Source organism: Sciurus carolinensis, chromosome 12 (genome assembly GCF_902686445.1).
Source record: "Sciurus carolinensis chromosome 12, mSciCar1.2, whole genome shotgun sequence".
Lineage (NCBI taxonomy): Eukaryota > Metazoa > Chordata > Mammalia > Rodentia > Sciuridae > Sciurus > Sciurus carolinensis.
This window is the reverse complement of record NC_062224.1, coordinates 6,885,946-6,906,188: the sequence shown is the minus strand read 5'-3', so window position 1 is coordinate 6,906,188 and position 20,243 is coordinate 6,885,946. Positions and strand designations below refer to the sequence as shown.

At 46.9% G+C, this 20,243-nt stretch overlaps 1 protein-coding gene across 12 annotated transcripts in view; it reads right to left on the bottom strand.

Moving 5' to 3' along the window:
* Nucleotides 1-10,259: 10,259 nt before the first annotated feature.
* Zmynd11 (zinc finger MYND-type containing 11) overlaps nucleotides 10,260-20,243 on the bottom strand; it is an 85,824-nt gene continuing 75,840 nt past the window's right edge. For all 12 annotated transcript variants that reach the window (XM_047520091.1, XM_047520090.1, XM_047520089.1 and 9 more), the window contains 5 exons: nucleotides 15,484-15,691; nucleotides 15,016-15,084; nucleotides 14,001-14,273; nucleotides 13,592-13,777; nucleotides 10,260-10,735 (listed from right to left, as the gene is read on the bottom strand). In XM_047520091.1, coding sequence (XP_047376047.1) covers nucleotides 10,613-10,735; nucleotides 13,592-13,777; nucleotides 14,001-14,273; nucleotides 15,016-15,084; nucleotides 15,484-15,691 — 859 coding nt within the window. In that variant the 3' untranslated portion in view covers nucleotides 10,260-10,612. The remainder of the gene's footprint in view (nucleotides 10,736-13,591; nucleotides 13,778-14,000; nucleotides 14,274-15,015; nucleotides 15,085-15,483; nucleotides 15,692-20,243) is intronic.

Genomic DNA, 20,243 nt, shown 5'->3' with positions numbered 1-20,243 from the left:
GTGGTTAGGCACCTCTGAGTTCAATCCTTGGTCCAAAAAGAAGATAGTGAGGGGACATCTGTAACATTGACAGATATTTCCAGAAAACACCCCAGGGTGGCTTCATGTTTCACCTGGACCTGCAACGCTTCACCAACAGGAAGTGTTGTACTTTTGCATTTTTGCCAGTATACCTGAGAAATGGCATTGGTACTTCTAATTTGCATTTCTCTTAACCTAAGTAAGGTTAAGCTTTTTAAAAATATTTTAAAAATCATTTGTATTTCTCTTTCTGGGCACTGTCTGCATCCCTTGAACTATGGGGTTGTTGAACTTGTCAGCAGACATTGTGAGTTTTGTTTCCTTTGAGCCGCCATGGCTGGAGCCCGGACCTCCTACACGCCAGGCGGGTGCTCACCCGAGCTGCCTCCCAGCCTGTGAATGATGCTTAAGTGGGCAAATAACGGTGGCTGGCCGTCCAGTCTAGCTCCCCACCAGGACGTCTCTGCTGCTTGCTGCCTTTGAGCTTCCTCAGAGCTCTATAAATCATAGACAACTATTAACAGTACAAATTATCCTTATCCACAGTGTGGCAAATCGCATCCTGTGAATGTGTATGTGTTACTCTGTGAATAGGCCTGTTTCACATCTATTTTAAATGCATTTCAGAATCTTTCTTTTTTTAATGGCATCAGGGATTGAATCCAGGGCTTTGCACATACTAGGCAGGCACTTTACCACTGAGCTACACCCCTGCCCAATTTCTCAATTTTATCTTGAAACAGGATCTCCCTGGGTTGCTAAGGCTGGCCTCAAAGTGTAATCCTCCTGCCTCAGCCTCCCCAGTAGCTGGGATTATAGGTGGGTACCACTGCATCTGGCTCAATGCAGAATTCTTCATTTTCTAAGTATGTGTTGTTCTGGAATTCTCCTTTGAGCCTGTGGTTACATCTTACTGGTCTCCTCTTTACTGAGCTACATAAAATCTTTGTTACAGGTCTGTTTTAGATTTGTCGGAAAATCTTTGTGTCCTCCATTTGAAATTGTTCCTTGAGCGCCTTTCCTTTTGGCAGTTGGATATTGTTGATTAGGGAGATTCGTCCTTGGGGATAAGTTGAAAAATGTGTTTTCACACTTTGTTCCATTTTTTAAAAAGTGTTGTTTTGCCATGGTGAAGTTTTTCATTCTGTTGGGGCTGTAGTTGTGGGTCCTTCCATTAGGGATGAGTTTCGTTCACTCCTGGTGTTGCCCCATGTATGTCAAATTCAAAGGCCTGTAACACGTGGCTGGTGACCCAAGGGACTGGCCTCTCTCTGGGAGACCAAGGAGACACGTGCATGGTGAGAGCCTGCGGTGGATGCGGAGCAGGAACAGGTCCTGATGACCCCAGGGCGGAGGGGAGACTGCTCTGCAGAGGAAGGCTCCCCGCAGCACCCAGGCAGCTGGGACAGGTGCAGGGTTGGGGTCGGTTTTGTTCCCAGCGCAGCACCTGGGGCTTTGGACCAGCCAGCTGGCTTCCCTGGGGTCTGTTTCAGGAGACTGGGATGAAGGGCGCAAAGCGGGGCTCCAGGAGAGGTGGCCCCACACACAGCTGCCCTGGCGCTCCTCTAGCTATCTCACCTGCCAGAAGCTCAGCTTCAGCTCAGGCGGCTGGCACCGTGTTCAGAGGTGTGCGCCTTCGTCCTTGCGTTCAAACGTGTGTGTTCTGCTCACATGCAGTTTAGACAAGAATGCTTCCGCCAAGTCTCCCGAAAGCCAGTCTGTCACAAGCACGTCGTAACACTTGCGGCCTGTACTGGATCGGGAACTGGGTAGGAATAAGATAACACTCACGTAGCCGGTCGTTGGTCCTCAGATGAGGTTTTATTGATGCTTGGTTCACAGCAAACGGCAATCAGTCATCGGAGTAACAGCATGCAGCAACCAGGGGCCTCGAGCTGGGGAGCACTATCTTGTCACTTGTCAGCGGGACATAGTGACAGACTCTGTCGGTGGAGTAGTGCCCGCTCGCTCCTGGTCAGTCTGCAGTTTATATAGTCACATCAAAACAAGTTCACACATTACCTCATTTGTTTTTCAAGTCCTGAATTCTGCAAATTCATCTAGTAAATATTTTTACCAGTTTTACCATTAAAACTAATGTAAATTTGGTGTAAACAAACTGCCAAATGTTTTTCTCAGTGACTGCATAGTCACTGTGTGCGTCACTGCTCGTGACTTTACTTATCTTAACGCTACACACACATTTTGTTTTGATCTATCACAGCAAACAACATGTTTTTTATAAGTTTCACAAAATGGGGTCAGAAAGCAAAATGGGAGTTGTTTGGTTCACTTCAGCAATGTTCCATACACAGTCCCTCTCCCCCTCCCCTCCTCCATCCTCCCCCTCCCCTCCTCCATCCTCCCCCTCCCCTCCTCCATCCTCCCCCTCCCCTCCTCCATCCTCCCCCTCCCCCTCCTCTCCTCCCCTCCCCCTCTCCCTCCCCTCCTTCTTCCCCTCCTCCCCCTCCTCCCTCCTCTCCCCTATTTTTCGTCCCCTTTTTCACTGCTGTGACTGAATGACCCAACCAGCAGAGCTGTAGAGGAGAAAAGGTTTCTTTGGGGGCTCACGGTTTCAGAGGTCTCCATCCACAGACAGCAGGCTCCATTCCTCAGGGCTCGAGGGGAAGAGTGTGGCAGAGGAAAGCAGCTCACATGGTGATCAGGAAGCAGAGAGAGAGGCTCCACTGGCTAGGTGCAAATATGTACCCAAAGCCAGGCCCCGATCCCACCTCCTCAACCGCACCCCACCTGCCCCCGTTACCATGCAGCTAATTCCATTAGGGGGTTAGGTCACCGATGGGATTAAGGCTCTCACAACCCGATCGCTTCTCCTCTGAAGCTTCCTGCACTGCCTCGCACGTGAGCTTTTGGGGGACACTCACATCCAAACCATAACACCCCTTCTCTGTTTCCAGTTTTGCTCAAGCCTGAATGTTTTATTCAAGGACAGCGACAGAGCCCTAACACTGGTCGTCACTTGGCTTCATTATTTTTTTGTTTTTGTTTTTTTTTTTGCGGTACTGGGGATCGAACTCAGGGCCTTGTGCTTGTGAGGCAAGCACTCTACCAGCTGAGCTATCTCCCCAGCCCGGCTTCATTATTTTTAAACAAAAAGCAATTGAACATGTTTTGCAAGATGTTCAATGGAGTGAACTGGATGAGTGACTCTCCAGGTGTTTTGTCCCGGGGTCTCATACTGCTAAGCGCCGTGACCCGGGGGCTGCGGGAACTGGTTCAGCCTGGATACGCCTTCTGCTTTCCTGGAGTCCCACAGCATAACTCTCTTGCAAAGAAGCCGAAAATGGATTAACAGTCGTGATTAACAATCCGCTTTGTTTCTAAGCGTCTTGGAGCCTGGATTTTCCTCTCCACCGTGGCCAGCTCCTTGGCCTGCCTGCCGGGCTCTTGTCGGGCAATTCAGAGAATGAACTCCACAAGGAGGAAAGTGTTTGTGAGTGAGTCCACTCATTCAGGTGAGAGGAGACGGCGCTGGTGCAAGGTGAGAGGGGACCCACAGGGGTTGCCACTCAAGAGCTAGTCCAGGGCTTCGCACGGCTGCTGGGCGGGGCATGGTCAGCCTCTGTGCTGGTCAGGTCCGACCTTGAGTCTGTAGCCTTCACTCAGATCTCTCCTGCCTCCCTGCACTTGCTGCCATGGACAAAGGGGTTAGCTGGAATGTTCCTAGAGGAGAATGTTCCTCCTGGGGTGTCTTTACATTTAAAAAAAAAAAAAACCTTAATTAATTGGGGCCCATTACCTATGCTATCTTATTCATCTTTACTGAAACGTAACACGCACACACACACACACACACACACACACACACACCCATGCAAAGTATACAATGAAATGGTTTTTAGCGTATTGACAGATAGGCAACCATGACTACAATCCAGCTCTTCTAGAACATTCTTGTTACTTCACACAGAAACCCTGTGCTCACTGGCAGTCACTCCCCAACCCACCTGCATCCCTGCCCCAGGGCCCAGCCCCAGAACAACCACTGAGTTGCTTCTGTTTGCCATAGATTCGCCTCTTCTGGAAATTTCCTGTGGTGGAGTCAGATGGCATGTGGTCTTCCATGATGGGCTTTTCACTTAGCTTTCAGTGTTTACCCACAATGCCTCATGTATCAACATTTCCTTCCTTTAAAGTCTAAATAACATTCCGTTGTCGATCACGTATGTACCACCGTTAGCTTATGTAGTCATCCACTGGTGGGCTTCTGGAAGTTTCTCTCTGTGACTCTTAGGGGTGGTGCTGGTGTGAGCATTGGGTGCGGGTCTTTATGTGGACATGTTTTTATTTCTCTGAGGGGCACATCTAGAAGTGGCCTGGCAGGATGGCCTGGTGACACTGTAACCGACCAACTTCAAACTGTCTTCCTAAGTGGCCGCGACCTTGGGCCTTCCTGCCAGCAACATATAAAGATCCCAGTTTCCCCGCATCTTGTTGGTGCTTCTTGTCACCTTCTTTTACCTGCAGTGTTGTCTCTCTTTACCTGCAGTGTCGCTTCCAGTTTAATCACTACCGTCGTCCGGCATCCTCATGGCTGGATGCTCCGTCTGATGTGCCTCTTGTCACCTGGGCTCCCTGTGTCCCCTCATCCCACCTCCTGGGCAGCACGTCAGCCCACATCACCTCAAGAAGGGGGAAACCTGCTCAGCCATATATTTTGAGAGACCCCATTCATAAAATCTTATTGTAGAATGTTGTCATGATTGCTCTACTTTATTAGTTAATCTCTTACAGATGCCTAATATGCACATTAACTTGTCATTGAGCCGTATGTAGGAGAAAATATAACAGGGTTCAGTACTATGGGCGGTTTCAAGCATCCCTGGGGGTGCTGGGACACAGTCCCTGCGGGGAAGCGGACCACCGTACAGCGGTCCTCCTGCCTGTGAAGCAGCACCTATTGTGAACTTAATTTTTTTTAGAGCTTTTGCATCCCCCCCTCTATGTTTTCTGCCTTTGTTTTAAATTTTCATTTTATTGTGGTGAGTACACAACGTGGGATCTGCACTTTGGAGTGAGCAGCACCGTGCGGTTAGCCGTGGGATGCTGTGGTACAGTGGCCTCTCAGACGTACTCAACCTGCACCACCCGGACCCTGTGCCCCCTGACCAGCAGCTCTCCGCTTCCCTCCCCGGGTCTCCGGCAACCTCAGGTCCCTCAGACTCCACGAGTGTGGCTGTGTTAGACACCCTGGAAGCAGACACATTCAGCATGTGGCTTTCTGTGGCTGGCTTAGGTCCCTTCGCATAGTGTCCCTGAAGGGCAGAACATGCTACCCCATGATGTGCCTCTTTTGCATGAGCATTATTTTGAGCTAAAGGCACTTGAAAAACAGCAGATACAAGAAGGGCCTTCTCCTGAAACAGAACATCAAAACGCCACCATGAAAGATGCCCTCCATGTGGGAGGAAAGCAGCATCTTCAACAGGGACTGAATTTTGTACAAATACATTTGTTTTTTTTAACAAAGGTTCTTCTCTTCCTCTAACATCTGTTATGGGCCAGGCTATCTGGGCAATGACCAGACTCAATTTTACCCTGAGACTACATGTCACGTAGGAAATGCTTCTCCGGTGGGTACACCCGGCCTCTGTCCCCATCCACAGTTGCTTAGCACAGCATGTTTGGCCACACAAAATGGCAATTCTTATATAATGTAAAATCATTCTCTTTTTGGTTCCTATTTTTCTTGGACAAGGTGCCTGTCTGAGAATGATTGTGTAAATGTTAGTAACCATTCCTTAACTTGTACCCGACTAAGGTCGTTTTGACCCACTTCCCCTTCTGCTTATGATTTAGATCTCATGACATTAGTTTGTAGTTTTGAATCATAGCAATAGCCACTTCCGATCGATGAACCAACGTGCTTTACTTATGGTATAAAACCCCTGCAACCCTACGCTCTGGGCTGTTCTCCCGATAGCCATTTGGATGTCGTGTGAGACAGTCGGTCAGTTAATAGACTCTCAGATTTGGACTTCTCAGTGGCGATGGGTCTGTTCTTAGGTGGCGCCATGACACCCTCTGCATATAATTTGCCGTTGCTTCTTGGCTGCCGCTCTGGGGTCGACCAGCAGGGAAGCTCTTCAGCTTTGCCGTTGGGTGGGGCTGCTTCCACCGACGGTTCCCTCGTTTGCTTCTCTCAGCGTGTGGAGTCGGCGGGCTCTCTGGCCTGGCCCGGGGTGGGAGGCTCTGCTGGCTGTACCCTCCAGGCCCAGCCCAGGTTGTCCCAGCCCAGAACTTCCATGGGCCTGCTTCCTCCCCAGCATGAGGTTGAGGAGTCAGACTCCACAGGGGTTTTCAAACTGTCCTGCAGACCTGGGAGGACACCCGGGACGCGTCTCCAGGCTGCCTGATTCCAGTGTGTGCAGAATGTGTTGCTGTGTGACTTCAAATGTGGGACTGAGACACACACAGGCTCCCGTTCAGGCAAGTGCGGGTTGAATGTTTTTCTTTCCAGCTTCTAGATGTCATGTTTGCTGTGTGAACATCCACCATGGTAAGCTGCCGAGAGGGCAGGGACCTGCCGGACGAGGCTCTTCAGAATGCTGTTCATGAGCAGCCAGTGGCCGCAGGCGAGGGAGGGCGGCTAGTCTGAATGAAAATGGGCTGTTTGGAAGATTTGGTATAAAAAGTTTATGTAAACTATTAATAGCTTTAATTACATATTGAAATGGCTTTTAGATATATAAGACTAAGCTATATTAATTTCCTGTTTCTTTTCACTTTTTTAATAGGGCAACTAGAAAGTGAGTTACATACACGTTGTATATTTTCATGTAACAACTTTGCTTTATGGGGTTTATAATTTAAGTGCCGTAGTATTTTTGTAAACGTACACACTTTTAAGACCTTGCCTGTGGTCTCCTCTCAGCAGAATCAGTGCCACCTGGAAGCCTGCGGGCAATGGCGGAATACCATGGAGTCAGAGCCTGCATTCTAGCAGGTTCCGCGGGTGATCTGTGCGCACCTGGACGCTCCAGAGGCTAGATCTAGATTACCGTATTCTTCCTACCCGTGTTTTTGCTTCACCAGTCCCACTGATCAGGAATTCTGAACCTGAGGGTCAAGATCATTCTGGGTCTCAGGAATCTATGGAATCATGCGATTTTCTCGTGCACGTATTCACATGCACGCTTTTCCAGGAAGGGGTCCCTGGCTTTTCTTTTCCTGGTAGAGCTGGGGTTCTCCAAGGAAGGCAGCTGGGACCTTGTCTGCAATGTCCATGAGAAACGGGCGGCCTGGTGATGCTCCACCCCCCAGGTGATCCAGCCGGCGAGCCCGTAGACTGAAGCCACACACGGCCCGGTGGTCCAGTCAGGTGACCACTGAGATGAGCCTGCACAGAAGCCGCCCCGTGCGCACTGACTGGGGAAGTGACGGCAGGGATGGTAAAACTGACTGGAAACGGTGTCCTCGGTGGCACTGGCGGACTTCATGTTTTGAGTACTCATCTCTGTATGTCTTAGTCTAAGGATTTTAAGGAAATAATGAGCTTCGCGATGAGACCGACCCGAGTTGGCTCTGCCACTCGCCGGTGGAACAGGTCTGGGCCAGACATCAAGTCACCGCGGATGGACCTGTCCCGCACCCGTCCTGTCGAGAGGCCGTTGCTTTGCTGGACTACTTGCAAGATTTTCCTTCTTATCACAAAACTGCTTCGCCCAGGAATCCTATTTCCGGTTTTTGTTTTTCATATTAAATACTGGATTGTGGCCGCTGCCTCCTGGTCTCTAACCACTGACCTCACCGTCCAGTCTGATCTGCCTGTCACTGTCACTCCACGTCTCTCCTTAGCCTGGGGTCAAACTCTGCTTTAGTGAGTCTCGCGTGGATGTGGGTTTATGCTTGTGAGAGTATTTTTTAAAATGGGAAAAGCGATTGTGAACACAACTATTACGCTAAGGTCCAGAGAGAGAGTTGGTATCTCACAGGAATTTTCAAATGAGGACCAGGAAGTGTGTTATTTAGGAAAATGGATCGAGCAAAGAAATAAACAAGACAGTAAAGTGAGGGTGACAGAATACCCCGGTATTCCAGTTGGAACCCCACGTCCCCGCAGAAAGCGGTGCTGCGGTACGCGGACCCGAGCCATCTGAGCCGAGCTGAGGCACGCTGAGAGGTCGTCTTCTGACACCTGGACGGAGAACCTCCCACTGCAAACTCATGCCTGCCACCCCGGCCAGTCGACAAAGGCGGCAGAGAGCGCGCCGAGAGGCGCGGCGCTTTTCGGGCTCACACACTGTCAGCACTGTCACCAACGCGCGCTGCTTGGCCTCTCCTGCCCCTGGGAGAACTGGTCAAAGAAAACTCAATCGAGTGTCCAGCTCATCAACGAAGGAGAGTCAATAGGCCCGCCGCGTCCGGTCAACACGCGGACGGCGTGTCAGGTTCGGCACTGGGGTCTGGACTAAATCAACTTATTAAAGCCAGTTGTTGTTTTTTTAAATACATTTATTAACCAATGTTAACACATTAAATGAATCTATATATTGCTATCAGAGCAGCTTACGAAATGCCAGAATGCGTCATAGAACTGGACAGCCACGATGAGTAATTACAATGTGCATAGTGGCTAAGCTCAACACCTTGATATAGCTTTATGATTTGCAGAAAATTTTTAATAATGATTCCTAAAACAATCAATTGTAATTTTACCTAAAACTTTTACAAAACCAGGCCACAATCTTTTTTTGATTTTGTTTTTTTTTTTTTTTTTAAACACACAGTTTTCACACTGTAGTAACTTGGAAATGTGCAACCGTGTCAACAGAGACAAAAAAGCCAAAGTAACACGAATCTCACGTTCATGCAGCTATCAGTTAAATATTACATACTCTGGAATGATCTTACACCAAAAATATTTCCACAATAACTTGCTCTCATAGGGGTGGATCGAAGTCTCAAAACTTGAAAACCAACCGAGGAAGGGTAAGCGTGCTTGGTTATGCCATCTCCGTCCGCGCTGTGGAGACACCGGCCATACACAGCAATGGGGAGGGAACCGGGGCGCGGGTGCTGCGCGGCGCAAGTCCATCGCACGCAGCGGGGCTACCGAGGGGTTCGCACGAGTCCTGTGCACCATGTGGCAGTAGTTCCTCGATTACCTTGTGTCACCACCATCCGCGACAGCACGGGGCTGGATGGCTATTTCACAGAAGGCCAGCTGACGTTTCCATCTTTAGAGTGACCCTGACCAACCTGGAGGAAACTTTTTAAAAGGCTTTTCTCCAGATCCTTTCACTTCCATCGTGAGTAATTGCTTTAATAAATATCAAAGGTCTAAATAAATATTTACAAATTATTTCTCTAACCTCAAAAAATAGCTAAATGATAAATGGGAATTTGACTTGGTCTAAGATCAGTCTTGGAAAAGAACATAAATTGAGATTTTTTTTTTAAAGAAAAGTAATTTAAGTTTTCCTGGCTGTATTTTATATATCTATGTATAAAAAAATCATTATTCAACTATCGATCCATTCCTATTGGTAATGCTTCTTAATCCAGACATTCCGCAAAATACAGACTTTTTACAAATCACGGCATCTTTAATACAAGAAAATGAACATGCATTATTCTTCGTTCTGTATACAGTGCTGAGTCCATTAGCAGGCAGCGGCCCACTACCACAAACATGACTTAGGCTTCTGTGAAACTAAGTGCTTTCTCTCCCTTGTTAACTTACACGAGGTGACACCAGATAACAGGCAGTTAGGACGGTACTGGGGAGGGCAGGAAGTGCGAAGGAAATCGTATGCCTCATCTATGATTCACGTATGGATAAAGGTAGTTTTTGGCTTTTTATTTTTGTTTATTTGTTACAAGCACTCATGTTAGGACAAAGATGAAATGTGCAAACTTTAAAATTTAAATATTCATTTTCTCTAAGATCCAGCTCAGTAAAAGATTACCCCAGTTCCCTGCAATTTTAAACTACAAGATCAAAGCTAATAATTTGTTATAAAAGTTATATATTGAAAAGAAATAATGAAAAACACAATTGGGAAATATTTAAGAAAAAATACGCAGGACTAGCCCTGCTGTGTCAACCCTGTTCCCTAAATTTAATCATATACCCACTGGCATAACCAACAGATAATGCCTTTGAACAGTAAATCAAGCTGAACAAAACCAGCTCAACAAGGTTAAGAAACAAATGTCACATCAAGGTAGTATGTTTTATTTCTGAAACAGTTCTGTAGTTCTTACATTCAGACCTACTCTAAATGTTTCTTTGTTAAACTCACTTGTATTCACCTGTGGTTTTTTTTTTAAAGATCTGTTGTTTAAAGGTTAAAATCTCTGTAAAACCTAAAAATGTTTTAAAATTTGCTGAAAATGCAACATATTCTCAATTAAAATTCATTTAAAATAATACCCTCCACTGATGTTACTTTAACCCCCTGAAAAACTCCGGAGGAGCGTTAACAAAAGATTTAAACTACTGTGCAAAATTTCTTCACGAAAAGTGTTTAAAGGCTGGTGCAAAATGGGAAGCAAATTCTAAACAATTTTGGCTTCTTGGAAACAAAAACCGCTGTGTCTGAGGAGTGGCCGGCGCGGGCCGGCTTCATCTCTTCCGGCGACAGGTGCGCTTGTGTTCTGCGTGCCAGTGCTCCTGCTGGCACTTGATGGAGCAGTAGGAGGTGTTCCAGCAGCAGTGGTACATGGCCTCCTCCTCACAGTTGTAGCACTGCAGACGGAACAAGGGACACGTGAGGCCCGGGCTGGGGAACGTGCGAGACCGCAGGCCCTTAAACTGCGCTTAGGGCTCCGTCTGGCTCAAACTCCAGCCGCGCGTCGCCAGGGGGCGGGGACTGGAGTGTGTCCCAGCACCGATGGGAAGGGGACGCGGGGCCGATGCCCAGGCCGGGGCCAGCAGGCTCCAGCTCACCGCCGGCATCAGCTCTGCGTGTGTCTGCAGGGCTGCTGCCGCCGGGACACGGGGCTATGACCTTTTCCCTAAAACTTCTGCCCTCGCGTCCCTGTCCTGCTACAACCTACTACTCGGCTCCTCCCAAACTCCACGAGAACTGCCTGAGCTTTGGTTCCAGTCCTGCTCTTCCGGTTTTCCACTCTATCCGACGCTGTCTCTCACCCCTCGCGCCACCGAGTACTCTTTAATCAAGGTCACACGTGACCTGAATCCAGCCATCAAGTCTCAGTCTTGGTCTCACTTGACAATGTCTGGGGCATTTTTCTTTGGGGGGTGGGGGGTGGGGGTGTTATGATCAAACCCAGAGCCTCCAGCAGGCCAGGCAAGGGCTGCACCCCGGGCTCCATCCCCAGCCCTGGAGACCCTCTCAACTGCCGTAACTCTGCGGGGAGGCATGGGTGGGGCGAGGCCCAGGAGGCTGCTGGACGTCCTACAGGGCACAGCCATGTCCCCAACCATGTGGAGCACCAAGCGCTCACAGCATGGAGGCTGGACTCTTCCGTGTGGGGGAAGAAAGTGAGGGGAAGAGCCCAGGTCTACAGGCCTCAGGTTCACGTTGCCCTGATGAGGAGCAGCAGCAAGGGCCTGGAAGAGGACCGCCAGCTTAGATAGAAACCTTGCCGGTGCGTCTGCAGAGACACGCAGGCTCCGTGGCGAGATCCATACACGCACACACACCAGTCGGTGCGGGTTTGGGGGGTCAGTGAGGGTTCTGGGAGAAGAGCCCACGTTAGGTCGTAAAACCTCTACCCTCTTTGTTCTTGAGTGTGTATTTATTTTTTAATACTGGGGATTGAGCCTAGAAGCACTTTACCACTGAGCTATATCCCCAGCCCTACTTTACTTTGAGACAGGGTCTTGATAAACTGCTGAGGTTGACCTTGAACTTGCCATCCTTCTGCCTCAGCCTCCTGAGTCACTGGGATTACAGGCATGTGCCACTATGCCTGGCTTTGATGATGTATTTTGTGCTTTATATCTGTTAATATTTTGAGACACTTTGTGATCTTGTTATGTCAGCAGCTGCAACTTCATCAAGATGTTCTTAGAAAGATAGAGCATATTTAACTTCAGAAACCACCTGGATGAGTCAGACGGTTCGGGATTAGAATTTGGACCTGTGCCACTGACTGGCCATGGGGCGTCAGTCTGGGTGCTTACCTTCCATCCTGGCTCACCTCTACACAGCCCTTCAGACAGCACTGGCCCTCCCCTGCCTCCCACGTGTCCTCCTATCTCATTTGCTTGGGCATTCGCTCTGCATCTCTGCCTCTGAAGATTCCGCGACGGTCACGCGTCTCATCTGAACGCCCCTCTTGTGCATCTGGCACACCCACGTGCTTTCTGTCCCGTGAGCCTGTTCTATTTCTTACAGTAATGTAAGACACAATGTGATGAGCAGAAAAGCTCGGACTGGAGTTCCAGCTCTACTGACTTGGTTTTAAGGTCACTATAATGTCCTGAGCCTCGATGCCTCATCTTTAAAAAAAGTACTAATACCAACTTCAGCTGTTTTACAAATGGCGAAATGCTAAAGAAAGGGGGGCAGTATCCTAATTCCTTACTGAGCCTCCTCTTCCCATTCCTCTGAGTCTTTTGTGGACTCATGGGGATTTCTTTTCATGACTAGTGTCTACTCTCCTGTTTTCGGCCTGCATGAAGACGTGCTCGCTACAGCCCTGCTCTCTGGGCCTCCTGTTCTGTTGTTATCTCGAGCACACCTTAATTCCCCGCCTGGTGGTATTTACTTCAGTGTTCACCAGTCTTTCCCAACAAGTTATCTCTACACAGTCATCTGAATTATATGCCATTTCCCTTTTCCTTCTTGCCGAATCTTTATCATGACTTTTTAAATGTTCACTTCTTTAATGGAAAGTTTATTTACAATGAATAATGCAGGTTGAATAAGATGAAGAATTAAAAATAAACTATCATAAAACACCACACATACAGTCATTAAAGCTGAAAGCACATCCCGAGCTCTTGGGACCCACTTTTCCCCCGGTGCGCTGAGCGTTGTGGGGTGTGGGAAGAGAACAGGTGCCTTCTGGAGCTTCCTCCCCAGCAAGGGAAGACTTACAAGTGACACTTGCGGTCAGGCTTAAGGGAGTAGCTAGAGACCAATAAGATACTATTACTATAAAGAGAAAAAAATTACTTTCTTTTTTTAAAAAAAATCTAATGTGTAAATGGCAGGGTGATCTGAAAATCTCTATTGCTGTGATACTTACATGCACAATTTCACAATTTGGATACTGTGTATTAGAAGTCACCCGGTCAAAGTCAGGGCCAGGCCATTTGCCCTAACAAAATACTTGCATAGATGCAAAGGTGACGTAAGCTAACTGTACTCAACATGTTATGTACTAGCGTATTGTGATCTCAGTTTCACAAAATGGCCCTGAGCAGGCCTCTGTGATGTGGGCTCTGCAGTTGAGAGATGGCAGGACTTTCAATAAAAACTTTAAAATTAAAGTCAATACTTTCATAGCCGATCTTATTTCATTAATAGTTTCTGCATACGCCACGTATGCATTTCTGAGTTTGTCTTTGTCAAACCTGCAGCACATTTTCAGAAATAAGATTCTTTAAAAAAAAAAAGGTGCTATTTACCCACTGCTTCTTCTTGGTCTGAGAAATCAGTTGTTTGTGCTGTGTTGCTAGCTTCTTGATTTCTTCTACAAATTCTTCTTTACACTTTTCCTTTACTTGCTTACATTTTCTGTCCATCTCACCCTGCATGTTGGCTACAGCCTTATTTACAGCTTGTCTTTTTTCTTCTTCCATTTCAGAACGCAACTGAAAGAGAAGTTAGCCACGGTGCTTTACATCGACCATCTGCATTTAAAACTCAACACGCGGTTTCTACTGAAATATGTGCCTCTCCCCTTGGTTCACTAAGGTGTGTGAATGAGTTGGGCGAGACAGTTATTACTAATTAAAATACTGTAAAGGATGCTGGTGCACCACCAGTTTTAAGAGCCACTGTGGGAAAGGCCTGGTCTTGGCCCAGGGGCGTTACCTTTTCCAGAGCTTCGCGGACAACTCTTTCAGTCTCTCGCTTGTGGTCCGACTTCATCCGGTCTTTAAAGTCATTGAAAATTTTGGTGTATTTGTCGTGGCACATGCTCTGGCAGACGCCGTCACTGGTGGTCTGGGTACTTCGATGCAGCATCCTTGGGGAAGAGGCACTTAACTTCTTGGTCTGAGTTGACACCGATACTCTCTCGATTGGCTGAGGCATCGTGGGAATTTCCTGGCTAGAACTTACTGCTTCTGTCTCAGGCTCTGGTTCCTAAAGGGTGAAGAAAATCTTCAGATGTAAAACAGGGCTAGATAATTCGCTAGTTCAAGAACAACTCTACGATGATAAAAATCAGTGATCTATGTAGCTAATAAGCTTCTGTTAAACATGTAATAAGAAGGTATCTTGTTAAGTGTATTTTACCACAGTTTAAAAAATGCAGTTAATAGCTATAATAATTCTAAAATAAACATCATTTAAAATTGTATTATATAAGCACTATGCATCTTGCTTTTAAAATAAACAAAAAAATTTGTCATATAAGATGTAAAATCATTACCAACTTACGATCACTTCTTTGGATTAGATTAATAAATTTTCCAAAATCCTAAACCACTTCTCACTGACTATGTGGTTGGAATATACCTAGACTTACACAGCTTCAAAATATTAAAATAGTTAATAATTTAAAAATTCCGAGCTTCGCTACAGTCTCCTATTTTGAACTGTTGCATCCGACCTCCTGGACGCACGCTTTGTCTCTAAGCACGCTGTGAAGAGCCCTCAGGGTCCCAGGACGAGCGGCAGTGCCCCTCCCACTTAGCAACACAGCTCAGGCTACTCTGAGAATGGGGCTCTGAGTGGGCGTGTGCCAGTCTGGTGGCAGGGGACAGTGAGGGAGGCAGAAGCCTGGGCCTGTAACTAAGGAGTTGACGCACATCCACCAGGAGTGACTGTCCTGAACACATTTTGGAAAGTTCCTTTTTAATTTGCGCCTGGATGGGCCACTTACTTCCTTTTTGGGCTCCACGCTTTGATTACGCCGTCCTTTCTTTGCCCTCGGTTCTTGAGTGACCTTCAGCTGTGGGCATTACAAAAGGAACAGCACATTAATCCAGACGCTAGACTTCCTCTGTTAAAGACACCTGCCTGGCCCCTGCAGGGGACAGGCACATCCACCTCTGCCCCCGCTCTCCACCCGCTGAGGGCTGTCAGGTGCCCCGAGGATGGGCAGCGAGGATGGGCAGCGAGGATGGGCAGTGTGCTGCTCCCGTCATGCCCGGCTCAGGTCAAGGTGGCCGATGGGTGTGTCCGTCTGTTTATTTGAACTTGTTCTGTTTCGCTGGTGCAGAGCACTTTATGAATGTTCGTGTGAAAGGGAAGAAAAGTGTCAAAAGCTGTTCACCGCAGTGAGGCGTGCACAGAGCTGCCCGCGTGCAGAAGGAAGGAGGAGCCTGCAGCCCGCCCAGGCCCCACCCACCTGCTCGTTACTGGTAGAGGAGATGCTGGATTCCGCCTCTTCTTCGCCCCGGTCCTCATTCTTAGACTTCCAGAATCTTCCTTCACGCAGGAAACGCTGATGCAGCTCCAGCTCATCGCAGGCCTTTTTCCAGCCCATGCTGCGCTTAACGTGCAGCCGATGGACGTTGACTGTGATGTCCTGAATGTTTTCAGAAGGAATCCAAGCCCTTCAAACAGCATTTGAAAGTAGGTGTGGTTAGAAATGCCCAGAAGGGACAGCGCGAGGAGACCTGGGGACCGTGGGGACTGCCTCCTGTGGAGCACACTGGCCAGCCACAGGCCGCGGAGGTCGTGAGCCAGGGCTGAGAGACTCTTCCGCGTATGAAGCAGGAGGTCATTTCCTTTTTGTTCTCATTCATCAGTTATCAGAATCAGAGTGATTCACGAACGTCTCCCAACCACCCACTGTTAGCTTAGCTCGGCATGGTTTGCACGCACCTTCTTCACAGACCCTTTTAAAAAGCTGTCTCTTCCTATTTTTAATACTGTAAGCTAGTAGGACCCATGCAGCTGTTTTCAGATTAGCACTACAGAATCATCTGAAAATGCCCAGAAAGTTTCATGAGCTACCCACGGGTCCACATGGGACAACAGATCTAAGAAGTATTACTCAGCCATTTGTGCTGTGCCCCTATGCACTAGGAATCAACTGACAAATGGAGAAGTGTGTATATTACTTACCAACAATGTACTTGGCCATGAACACAATTTGAAGTGCCTCTGAATTATGTGTAATATAGATGGCAAACTACAGAATGAAAAACCATATTGGGTTCTTTTGGGAAGAATGCTCAAAACTCAAGAAAAATTTTCTTGCCTGGACTTAAATTACTATCCATGTTGAATGTGGTGTCAATCCAAGAGGTTCACTGTGCACCAGGGTGGGCCCCATGTGGAGGAGGAACCAAGGGGTCTGCCAACAGTGGGTTCTGTGCCTCACTGGAGAGCCAGAGATACTGCCCACAGGAAGTTAAGGGTAAACCATTAACTAGTGACAGGAGTCCAAAGAGGTTCGGAGTCTGCTGGTGACTGGGATGGCATTTCTTCTACTGTCTCTGTCTTTAAGGAGCCTACGTTCTTGCTGGAAAGAGCAAGAAACGATACAGTGCAGCAGGAGGGGAAGGTATGGGGGAGGGAGAGGCTGCCGCCTGCCTGTGAGGTCAGAACCTCTGATTGGGGCTCCATCTTGCATGATGAATGGGCAACATGAGGGAGCACCCCAGACACGTGGTAGGAGACAGGAAGCCCTGGATGCCTGCGTGCCCACCAGGTGTCTTCTAGGTCCAGTACAAGCTGGGACATGTACTGCGAGCACAGAGGCTTGCTCTTCTCAGCGTTCTGCTCTAGATGTCTCCTTCTATGAATGTAAAGGTCGCCATTTTCATTCTAGGCCTCTAAGGATGGAGTTCCAGAAATAAGGGCCCTTCTGAGGGAGTCCCTCGCAGAGTGATGGCCGCACTTGCCGCGGCCATGAAGAAAGACTTCTAATGGGTTTGTACGAGCAAAGCTGCATGCTTTGTAATCTAAAAGCACTTTTAAAATATGAATAGGTTATACTGTTAGATACTGAGGATAGTTAAAATTGTTGAATTTCAATATTCTTTATATACATCACATCACACTGCCTCACCTGGTGTAAGTGCTTTGTTAAAAACCTTAAAGCACATTAGACTTTGAAAAGCTCTAAACTTTAATGCAGAACACAATTGTGCTCCTGGAGCTCCTTGCCACTGGATTTTGAATTAGTATCAGATTTACTCAATGAATATTTTTGGAGCTCCTATTACATACTAGTCAATCAGCAAAAGGGTTCTTGTTCTCTTTTTTAATGTGCTTTTTTTTCCTTCTTCTTCTTTTTGGTACTAAGAATTGAGCCCACCGAATCACATTCCCAACCCTTATTTTATGTTTTATTTTGAGACAGGGTCTTGCTAAGTCCTTGGGGACTCACTAAATTTCTGAGGCTGGCCTTGAACTTGCCGTCGGCCGGCCTCAGCTTCCCAAGTTGCAGAGATTACAGGTGTGCGCCACCACACCTGGCCGTGGTGCTTTTGAGGAAGAATTCTGTTATAAGCAGTGCTCTCCCTGGAATGACCTATGAGGGTATTTTTTCCTCTGACATTAAACCATGTGTTGAATATAATAAAACTGATTCATTTCTGCTCTTAAATTCAGTCTCAGCACAGTTCGTAATATACTTCTATTCTCTTTCACTCAATCCTGTTGTTTACAAAGTATCATGGGCATACTCTTGAATCTATAAAAAATTCAAAAAACACCCACAATTTAGGTGGCGTCAAAAAGAGGTGTGACCTAAGCTGGTTCCATCTACACTTGTGTCAGTCCCGAATGCTCTGAACCTAATGCAGAATGAAATGGTCCAATGATCCAGCAGCAGAAGAACCTGAAATGTTCTCCCTCCGCTCCTGCACCTGCCTTCCTGGCCAGGCCATCCCTGCCTTCAGCTGCGTGTGGCAAAGGATCCAGGCTCCTTCTGACAGTGAGATCTTATCAGTTGTTTTTTCAACTTGGCAGACAAAAACTTGCAAATTCTACAAACTCGCCACCAAAGTGACTTGTGTGTAAGTACAATGATAGGCGACTTCACGTTGGAGGTTTACAACAAGCACACTCCAGGAAGAAGCAGCACTGGAACTCAGGACAGTTGGCTCCTTCTGACTCATATCCTTTTGATGCATGGTATATTGCTTAAGTAATTAAAAATTCATAAATACAATTTCCATTTTTGTTTTTAATAAATCAAATATTCTAATGTGATAGAATTTTTAATATATGACTTTACAAATCACTGACCTCAAATACTTTATTGGTCGTATTGTATCCAGAAAAAGTAAAGGAAATTGTATATATGGTAAAATTGTAGGACTTTTATTTTCTGAAAGTAAAGACTTTAGAGTCCCATCTGCAGAACTGTTTAGGTAAAGTTTTGCAGGAAGGCAGCGGCTGGGGGAGAAAAGCCCCTAGAAGTGCATTTCTGTGCTTCAATCCTCTCTTCAGCGGACATACAGAGGGCCCGAGAACACTGGCTCAGGTGTTCTTTTAAGGTATTCTCTGCATAGTACACATGAATTAATTCAGGTTATTAAGAAAATGTATCTATAGTGGAAGATATCATAAAGCTGCTTATAAATTAGTAAAAAAGAAAATACGTCAAAAATTCTGATTGTCAGATCGTTCTTACCCAGTACTGTAGCTTTAACAATGAACTGTGAAGTTTCAGTTTTCGTAAGTCATCTGTGTTGTAGGGAATGGAGTTTTTAAGAAACCAAAGCAAACCACCCCCTTCCTGGCATGCTGGACGGCGAGAGCTGTCCGGGGAGTGCTGCTCCGTGCCGGGCACCACGCCCGCACCTTTACACAGACACTTCCTCCTAACCTGCCCAGGTGGGCGCTGCAGAGGTCTGCACGCCGCCAAGCCTCAGCTGACGAGTGTGTCCGGGGAGGGCAGAGGGTGGCCAAGCCAGGACACAAACCGAGGGGGAACTGCCCGGCCACCGCGAGCATACTGCCTCCTTCCCCTGGTTGGTGAGAACTCAAAACCAGCACACACGCTGTGCTAAACACGTGACGCCACCGCGTCCTCATCCAAAACATGCGTTGTGTATTGTGCTGTTTCACGGTCACTGTTTAACCAGTGTCCCTGGCAGCAGTGTCAGCTCAGTGTGTACCTATCTATGAACGAACACAGAAATTTAAAGTAGTCACAAGTTCTTGTCACCTAACTTCTATTTAAATTAAATGAAAAGTAAGTACAAATTCACGGCGGGGAGAATTGGCCTTTTGCTTTGTAGCTTCTCTTACAGTGACGGCTCATCCGGCGTGACAGGACACGCTCGGGGACTGCGGTTTAAATCCTTGCAAAGAGTAAGTCGTAGGTAATGTAACTGCTTTTCTTTACTCTTCCCCTTATTTTAATATATCTGTGTTAAATGAACCAAAAAACTTGTTGTGAATTCTTGACTCTTTTTGTGGTGTCACTCGACTCATCAATCTCTAGAGTCCTGGGAGAGTCACCACAGTTGGACTCACACGTTTAGCGTGTGAGTTACTGTTAGTGACAACATTAATGTGACAATATCTTAGACTTCCTAAATGTCAATGGTCAATTATGTGAACATCCTTGTTCACAGGAATGTGGTATTATAACTTTATAGTCCTATGCTTGGCATACTTTGTACATGATAATTACGCAAAATAATCTTATGCTAATACTTTGGAGGTCTACGTAGTCTTACGTTATGAATATGCAAATTTAAGTTTTGCCATATTCGTCTCCCAGAAGGAATGTTGTACACACAGGTGCACATCATCCCCAGGCACACGTAACGCATTAGGACACATTCAACAAGTTCTTCTAATCCCAAACTGATTACTGTTGCCTGTGCTTTAACAGGGTCTTGAAGATAGTTGAAACACTAATGCCTTCACAATATTGTGAAACAGATGAATCTAAGGACTCTTTCACCCCAGTGCACTAATATGCTTCTGAGGATCAACAGCATCAGCTGTCGAGAATGCCATTTAGCAAAGGGCATCTGAAAACCATCTGCAGATATTATTTAGAGAACTTATTACTAGTTACACTGTCATGTGCTGATCTTGTTTCTTCCATTTAAAGAAAAACTTCACACTGTCCCTCACAGAGAAACCACAAGCCTCAAAAGGACAGCTTGGTAAGTGGGTATTGTTCCCAAATTA